The sequence below is a fragment of the Pan paniscus genome, chromosome 13 (assembly GCF_029289425.2).
Source record: "Pan paniscus chromosome 13, NHGRI_mPanPan1-v2.0_pri, whole genome shotgun sequence".
Taxonomy (NCBI): Eukaryota; Metazoa; Chordata; class Mammalia; order Primates; family Hominidae; genus Pan; species Pan paniscus.
The window spans coordinates 81,032,447-81,041,781 of NC_073262.2; the positions used below are offsets into that span (position 1 = coordinate 81,032,447).

General features: G+C 38.9%; 1 protein-coding gene across 27 annotated transcripts in view; it reads left to right on the forward strand.

Moving 5' to 3' along the window:
* OSBPL6 (oxysterol binding protein like 6) overlaps nucleotides 1-9,039 on the forward strand; it is a 202,717-nt gene extending 193,678 nt beyond the window's left edge. For all 27 annotated transcript variants that reach the window (XM_034954580.3, XM_034954581.3, XM_063595456.1 and 24 more), the window contains 6 exons: nucleotides 453-531; nucleotides 2,404-2,548; nucleotides 4,467-4,611; nucleotides 5,806-5,932; nucleotides 7,719-7,841; nucleotides 8,857-9,039. In XM_034954580.3, the coding sequence (XP_034810471.1) occupies nucleotides 453-531; nucleotides 2,404-2,548; nucleotides 4,467-4,611; nucleotides 5,806-5,932; nucleotides 7,719-7,841; nucleotides 8,857-8,965 (728 nt within the window). In that variant the 3' untranslated portion in view covers nucleotides 8,966-9,039. The remainder of the gene's footprint in view (nucleotides 1-452; nucleotides 532-2,403; nucleotides 2,549-4,466; nucleotides 4,612-5,805; nucleotides 5,933-7,718; nucleotides 7,842-8,856) is intronic.
* Nucleotides 9,040-9,335: the final 296 nt, after the last annotated feature.

Here is a 9,335-nt window from a genome sequence, read left to right on the forward strand (position 1 = left end):
CCACTTAGTTAAAACTTATAACAACCTTTATTGCTGTCTGGACATTAAAGCACAGTAGAGTCTATGTTTGTATGTAAAATGTGAATACACACACACAGACACACACAGACACACACACACACACACACACACACACACACACACCCCGCACACACACTGTTCCAGGCTTCTCCCAGCTCTGTTAGTTGAAAACAAATAAAGAGCATATATTATAGAGAAACATAGATAGTGGGGGTTTTTTTTAGTTTTGTTTGTTTGTTTGTTTGTTTTTTGGTTCACAGTTAATATTTTCACCTTGGGCCATTTGCAGGCACTTGTCATACTAAATCAGCAATATAGAATCAGTTGTCATTCCAAAGTGTTTCATAAAGTGTAATACAAAAGTTAGTTTTTATAGAAGAAGTGATTAGATATGGGGTATGTATTTCTTGTCCTCTCCCTATGTCATTTAGATATCAGATGGAAAAACAAGTTCTGGGGGAAGTCGATGGAAATCCTGCCTGTTGGAACACTGAATGTCATGCTTCCAAAGTAGGTGACTCACACCTCCCTTTTGGCCTCTTGTCTGCTTTTCTAAATCATAAACGGGTATTTTAAACTCTAGAAGATGGTAAGGGTTTCTTTCTCTTTACACCCAAACCTCTGTTACCTTTGCCAAAGTTTTGAGAATAGAATCCCACAAAAACAAATGAGAACTTAAGCATATGTAGCAAAGCTTCCTGTTTATTTCTTCACATCCTCCATTCTTCAGTCAACACCACCAGGTACCTCCCATGGCCCAGTCATCATGCTAGTTTGATTGTATATAAAAGGTTCTCCTGTTTAGCCATTTCTTTGCTATACAATTCAGTTTCACTTTTGAGTTCATCTTAGATCCAGGGAGTATTTTATCAAAGAAGAGTGATGAAATCCTTTTATGGTTGTGTTCTAGAGGATACTGCCTCTAAATATTTTGAAATTAATTGGAATTTTTACTGAGGCCAAGGACTTGATTGTTTCTTCGGTTTTATCTATTTGAATGACAGAATTTCCAGATGAACTGGATATGGAAGAAGGTGAAGAGAGGGAGGTATTCCTAGGACCACAAAATAAACTTTGAATATTTGAACATGTAGGCCAGGCACGGTGGCTCACGCCTGTAATTCCAGCACTTTGGGAGGCTGAGGCGGGCGGATCACAAGGTCAGGAGATTGAGACCATCCTGGCTAACATGGTGAAACCCCATCTCTACTAAAAATACAAAAAATTAGCTGGGTGTGGTGGCATGCGCCTATAATCCCAGCTACTTGGGAGGCTGAGGCAGGAGAATTGTTTGAACCTGGGAGGCGGAGATTGCAGTGAGCCGAGATTGTGCCACTGCACTCCAGCCTGGGCGACAGAGCAAGACTCCATCTCAAAAAAGAAAAGAAAAAAAAATGTATAAGGAAGAGAGTTTTCCTAGGTATATATGGTGCCTACATCATACCAATTCATAAACTTTGCAGAAACTTAGAAGCATCTTTTTTATGTTGATGTAACATTTCATTTGAAAATATATGTAACGTACAAACTTAAATGTGATTTGAAGCTATATCATTTCATTTCTTAGCAGAAATTCTGTAACCTTGTTCCCCAGAATTTGTAATAGATTTATGCCATCTTAGTATGCTCTTCAGTCTTTTCCCAAAGAATTATTCACATCTGAGGTCTTAAACCTGGAGTACAAAACAGTGTTCCCAGAGTGATCTTTCTTCAGTGCACACTCTGTGGTGCCTCCCTCCTACCTGGAATCCTGCGGTGGCCCATTGCCTGCAGGGTAAATCTAGACTCCTTGGTACGTCCCTGCAGGCCTTCCCGGCTCTGCCTCATCACACCTTTCCTGCCTTGCGTCCTGCCACCCGCACTCACCCGGAGCACAGCATTCACAGGCCTGGATGCCTTGTGCCCTTCTGACCTTTGTGGCTTTGTGGATGCTTTTCCCCAGCCCATAGTGCCCTCTTATCTGCCATCTGTGCTTACACCAAACCCAGCCTCTTCTAAGGTGTCTTCCTTGACACTCATCCCACGTTCCAGGTAGATTGAAGGACTAAAAACTCTTCCTTCTGTGTTCCGATGATATGCATATTTTAAGTATTTGTTTGCATATCCATCTACCCTTCCATACTTTTGTCTCCAGAAAAGCAGGAAACAGGCCCTATTCCACTTTGTAACTTTAGCACCTGGCCCATAGAAAGCACTTAAATGTTCCTTAAGTGAATTAACCACATCGTAAATACTTAATGACCACAGAGAGAATTTCAAGACACAAATGGGAGGAGAATGAGGGAAAAGGAAGCTTTGGCCAAAGAATATTCTCATTAGCAGAAACAGTTATATGTGTTTGTGACCTTGGTTGTTTTTCATCAGTGTTACATTCTTCACTAGGTATGGAGATTACTATGTGTGGAATAAAGTCACCACTTGCATACACAACATCCTCAGTGGGAGAAGATGGATAGAACATTATGGAGAAGTAACCATCAGAAATACCAAAAGCAGTGTTTGCATTTGCAAACTCACATTTGTCAAGGTAAATACTATCATACAACAGTAAAGGAAAATGAGTATAAAACGCTTCTTAAAGAAGAAATAGAATAATCACCTTAAATAGCAGCAAGTGAATCTGTCCTGTATCATTGGTCCTTACGGACATTTTAGATAAGAAAGCAGAACAAACTGATAGAGTTTCTCAAGGCATGCAAGTTTCTGAACATATGGAGGTCAAAAAAGGCATCATCTAAAACAGAAAAAAAACACATTTCTTTTTAAAGAATTTTCTTTTGAAGTAGCCAGTCAGTTGTTCACTAAGTAAAATTCCAGAAAACACTTCTTGACTATAAATCTTCTGGTTTATATTTCTGTTTCTCTTCCTGCTTGATATGTGTTCAAGTGATCTGAATTTCGGGAACTCATTATAATGTTGTCATTTTCTGAAGACACTTGATGTATTCATGTAGATGATCACCACCAGTCAGTACACGCTTATCCAACCCTGCCACTGTTATAATTCAAATAAGTTCAACAGGAAAAATTAGCCTCATTAACAAGAAAATATGTTGGGATAGAAATGCCCAAAAAGCACCATTTTCCCTCAGTTTCTCTGGTCTGAAGTGGAACATTCAGTATCACTGCCGTGTTTGTTTGGATGTGCTACAGAATTCAACATAGTATAGAAACCCCACCCAGCTACCATACCTGTTCAATTCATGATCCCATTCTAATATGGTAAACAGGTAACATATTGGAGTCTTAAGACTCTAATATTTTCTTTTCTCAGTTAAATCCTTTTAAGCCATATTGGAAGGTTGTATTTATTTTAATTGAGTGTCTTTATTTTAGCCCAAAATGTTTTCACTACCTTTTTTCTTAGAGACTCATAAGGTACCTAGAACTGAAGAGCCAAGATCACTATGTGCTCTGGCTGGGTCATGATGTAAATATGTACATTTGGCTTTGTAGGCTATGAGAAGCTGCAGTGCAGTCCTGTCTCTAACACTTGCAGAGCCTGTATAATTAACTAAAATATGTAAATCAAGTCTGTAAGCTATAAAATAGAATATGCTCTATTTCTTTGCCTTGACAAATACACTTTTTATAACAAAGCCTGTGAGGCCAGGTTGGACCCTTCAAAACTCTGTGCTGTAACCCTGGCAATGTAGGACAGCCAGTCCTGGCCCACGGCCTTCCCTGCTTTCTTCCCACCTCTGGCTCTGTTTTGACTGCAAGGGGCCTCATACACACATATACAGGCAGGCCAGCCCACACATCTAAGCTCTGTTCACACCCCCACAAACAACCACCCTTGGCCACTCTTCAGACCTAAAGGTGCACACGCTGGTGGGTGGTCTGCCCTTGGGTGCATGAATCCAAGGAAAAGGGCCTTGCCAGCTGTGGAATAAGCTTGGAGCTACTTGGACAAGGAATTCTAGGGTCCTGTATACTTGGGGCCTGATCTGGAAGGGGAATCATGGGGTAGGCAAACTCCCATAGACTTCTTATCCCTTGGGAAGGAGTATGGCTGGAAGGGCCACATGAGGGCCCTCCTCATAAAATTTGGCCATTTATAGATACTATGAAAATTATTTCACAAACAATTTCTGCAGCATGGCCAATTGAAATTTATTAAAATCCATGAGCAAGAGGAAAATTCAAAACAAGAGGAAAAAAATTGCTAGCTTAGAAATTAATATTAGGTTCTTGGGATAGAAGCTGAGCCTTCTCTGTGATATGCTACCATGTTATGCGTGGAATAGAGACCATCCCTTTCTTGAAAGTTAAGCTAACTCTTAGAAAGCCAGCCCTCCATATAAAACGTTTTGAGATTTCTGTATTTCTGAAAATGGTTTGAATAAGGGACTTCAAGGCTAAGAAATTTTTCTATATGGAAAATACAGGGAATGATGTTATTAAAGCCATCAAATATCACAATTGGGGTTTGGTTTTTCCAGGTGAATTATTGGAATTCTAACATGAATGAAGTCCAGGGGGTGGTGATAGATCAGGAGGGGAAGGCGGTGTACCGGCTGTTTGGAAAGTGGCATGAAGGACTCTACTGTGGTGTGGCCCCCTCTGCAAAGTGCATTTGGAGACCAGGTGAGAGTGGCCTGAGTGTTCTGCCAACAGGAGGGCACTATGGTCAACAGAAGGGAAGGGAATATCAGGTCATCTTATGCAACTCACATTATGTTTCCTTTAAGAGTGAGATTAAAAGCGTAGATGCTTATGGCAATTATAGTTACATTCATACTTAACATAGAAGTTATACATAAGCCCCAATATTTGATATTTCATAATAAAGAATGTAGGCCAAATCTCTGACAGGCAGTCAGAGATTGGGCTTCATGAAAAATTGCTCAAAGTGTAATGCCTACATTTGAAAAGCTAGGTATATTTATTAAAGACTTTAGATAATTGAAGTATACAAACTTAAAACCTTACTCATGTTATTTATTCTCTGCTTTAATAAAACAAAGACTACAAACATTTATAATCCACAAATTCAATAACTCGCCAGAATAAGTGATCTTTTCACTTGAGCCTCAAGAGACAGCAATATGTTGACATTTAATAAAAGACATCAAAAGAGTTCTGATAACACATTAGCTTATGATTGAATATCAAGTATAAATGGAACAAGTATCCACATGACATTTATTGTCACTGGAATTTTGTCAGTTAATCCCTAACTAAAATTAGTTGTTAGTTTCCTAAGAGACATCAATGAGTATTTAAATTTCCTGCTAGTAGAGTGGCTAGCTTATTCATTCCGCAACTATTTATTGAGTGCTGGCTGTACATCAGGCTTTATTCCAGGAGCTCGGGATACGTCAATGAGCAAGACATACAAAGATCCTGCCTTCAAGTTTAGTTAAAAAGTGGCAAAAAATATTAATTTAGATCTGCATATTTTTCTTTTCTAAAAGGAAGCAAACAAGTGTTTCTGGTGTACTCTTAATGTTCGTAGTTAATTGCCATAGTATTTAGTTAACCAATTGAATATTCAAGAGAAATATTATGGAGTAGTTTAGCTAATGAAGACTACTATATGTGCAGTTTTGTTTGAAAGACAGGATTGTATTAAATATATGAATCTGTCAATTCTGATCATCAACACAAAGTTTCCTACCTAGGAATACCACCAATTTAATTCACTTGAAAAAATCTATAATCTTGTGTTTATGACTACAAATTTGGTGTTAGTGTAGGTACTAAGTACTAGGGTAAGTCAGCTTCTTCCAGTTCCATAAACCTTCTGCCTCTCACAGTGGTTCATTGGCCTCTTTCCAGGTTCCATGCCAACAAACTATGAGCTGTACTATGGCTTCACAAGGTTTGCTATTGAGCTCAATGAGTTAGATCCAGTACTAAAAGATCTCCTTCCACCAACAGACGCCCGGTTCCGGCCAGATCAAAGGTGAGGATGGCAGTGGTATTTAATATGCAGACTATGGCTGGGTGCAGTAGCTCATGCCTATAATCCCAGCACTTTAGAAGGCTGAGGAGGGAAGATCACTTGAGGTCAGGAATTCAAGACCAGCCTGGGCAATATAGTGAGACTCTATATCTTTAAAAAAAAGAATTAAAAATTAGCTGGGTGTGGTGGGGCATGCCTAAAGTCCCAGCTACTAGGGAGGCTGACGTGGGAGGATCGCTTGAGCCTAGGATGTTGAGGCCACAGTGAGCTATGATTGTACCATTGTACTCCAGCCAGGGCAACAGAGAGAGACCCTGGCAAAAAAAAAAAAAAAAAAAAAAAAAAAGGCAGACTATTATGGCTTGGGGCTTTAGAGGTCATTGTGACTTATTTTTACTACCATCATGTATTTTTATTCAATCCTTTCTCCATTCCCTTATTCACTCAGCAATATTTGAGTTTTCTATGCTAGGAAAAGCAGTATTCATAGAATGATCATAACAGATTATCTCAGCACATAGTTCCCCACAGAAGATAAGATAACAGAGATATTTTTTAACAAAGTTTCTCCCTCCCCCTAAAATTTACCAAAGGTCTGTAAATTTGTGAACTCTTTCTTAAATATATAATCAGTCCTCACCCAGTGTTTCTGACCTTTTTACTTCTATAACTCTGTAACATGGAGTATCTTTTAAACTGAAGAATAATAGGATAAGTTACAGGGGCACTCAGAAATGCTTTGAGTGCAAGTCTGCAATTTGCCCAATGTGGTTTTGATCCCACAGAGTATGAGATATACTCAAAATACAGTACCTTTAATACCTTCTGATTCTTAGTTTCTTATTCTTATGTAGCTCTGAACTCATGATGTCCATTCCTATGGAATTCATTTTACTTTTCCCAAAAATTCTATATGCCATACAAATTCCACTCAAGATCAATTTTCTGTTTCCCATGTATTTGTGGCTTTATCTGCCATCTGCCAAAATGCTCTCAGTTTTGAATGTTCCACTATTTAATTCTCTTCTATTTTCCCCTCTCTCTCTAGAACATGTTGTCTTGCTATTTGACATTCAAATTTATTAATAAACTTCCTGTACAATGTATAGCATATTATATTCCTGTTCTTTGCTCTCATTTTGAAATGTAAGCATTTGTAAGTCACCATTCAGTCTGCTTTTTCCTTCTCAATTCTATTTCAGTATTCCTTTTCTGAATTTCATTTACTATTCATTTCACATTCTGTGGCCTTTTGTAATTTTCCCCATTACCTTTTCTTTTCTCATCAGTTTTGCCCTCTCCAGTAAAACAGGAAAGCTCCTTCCCTCTCAGCGTGTTCTCAAAATAGACGGAGAATAGCCAGTTACCATCCTCCATTCTATGGCCTTTTAGCAAAAGCTTTCTGATAATATAGAAAAGGAACATGGCTATGACTTCATGCTCTTCTCACCCTGGACTCTGCAGTCGTCCTGAAAATCTCAAGTTATAGAACCCTAGACAGCATAGAAAAGTCTTCAAGGCCAAACCACCCACCTTTCACTGATATTGCTGATTATAATAATTCAGTTCATGTACATAGAAAATATGTAAATCCTGGGAGGCAGAGGTTGCAGTGAGCTGAGATCACACCACTGCACTCCAGCCTGGCGACAGAGCAAGACTCCGTCTGTTACTGTGCGGTATTTTATGTTCATAGCAATTAGAAAACAATTTTGTGCAAATGAGGTGTTTTTTTTCCCCCAGAAAAGAGGATAATATGTTAAAATATCAACTGCTTTCTGCTTAGATTTTTGGAAGAAGGAAATTTAGAAGCTGCAGCATCAGAGAAGCAAAGAGTAGAGGAACTCCAGAGATCTCGGAGACGATATATGGAAGAAAACAATCTTGAACATATACCAAAATTTTTTAAGTAAGTCAGTTAACTCCCATAGCAAGTTCATGTTTTGCAAATGGTTGCCACAGGCCATGAGAAACTCCAGTTAAATGAAAATAAAATGGGTAAATGGATTTTGGTATCTTTGCTTTTGGCAGTGAAAATATTGAATCGATTTTGCACTTATGAAAAGTTAGTAACTATAAAAAGAAATTTTTTCTACAGCTCTTCTCTTTTCATGGGCAGCAGAAAAGAGTGAGCATCCTGCCCAGAAGGCTCTTTGTCCTTCAGCTGCACTCTTTAGAATGGTGGAAACTGGTTCCCACTCCCTTAGCCAGGGACTGAACCAGACGCCACTGCCCACAAGATCATCCTGGCTTTTATTAGGATTTCATTTTATTTCTATCGCACAAAGCTTGTGTGTGTTTAGATTTGGTCTCTCTGTGGTATGATAGTAGGTGATTATTACAGGATTATTTGCAGGATTATATATACATCACACAGATTAATCTGAGGTTTCCAAATGCATCTGTTGCCCTCCAGAGCCAGGACAAAAAGCTCAGGGTAACCTTATCTCCTTTAGACTTGTCCTCTCATTACTGCCCTGGGGTAGAAATGCAGCCTTGCCCTTCAGATGTCTAAAATGTGCTCCTTGGACATGGGCCCAGTAGGGGCTCTTAGAGCTACTGATATTGCATACTTTTAGTGAAGGAGAAAGGATTCTTGTGGGTCTGGGACCTGAAGCTCTTAGTTACAGTATTTGTATATGCTTTATTGGGGGCTATTTACTTTTTACCCCTGCCAGGAGGTAATTTGTTCCTGCCCTGAGTTCCTCTCCCCGTGGCCCTACCTACTTCCATTTCACACATTTAACAACAAAAATGACTTCACTTCCAGTCAAAAATAGTCACATCATCAGTAGCTAGCAGATAAGACACTAACTGGCTTACAAACACTGCTTATATGTCCATGTCTAATCTATAGGAGAGGGTCCTATTTAAGGTTACCTTGATGTGATTCATGACTAATGTTGATGTTTATATTTTCACAGAAAAGTTATTGATGCCAATCAAAGAGAAGCCTGGGTTTCTAACGACACCTACTGGGAGCTTCGAAAGGACCCTGGGTTTAGCAAAGTAGACAGCCCTGTTCTTTGGTAGACTGGGAATGTAGAGCTAGCCAACATATCACATTCTGAATGAATAAATAACTATGCACAATTATGTTTCTTATAGCTATGTGTGGTTTCTGGGTCGACTGAAAACCTACCATTTGCTTTTCTATTCATCTTTATAATGGACTTTCAGAAGTGCATTAGACAAGGCCCCTAACCACTTTGGGATCCTTTCTGTTTTGCTGCAACCATATTCCTTAAAAAAAAAAAAAAAATCCACACCGTTCTTGGAAAGCAGAATAAAAGGAGCAGAATATAAAATCCAAAGTCTGACCAGTTTGTAAAGAAAAACAAATGGTAACTGGTGCTTAAAGCTGATCAAGAAAGTTAACAACAACATAGAAACCACACGATTG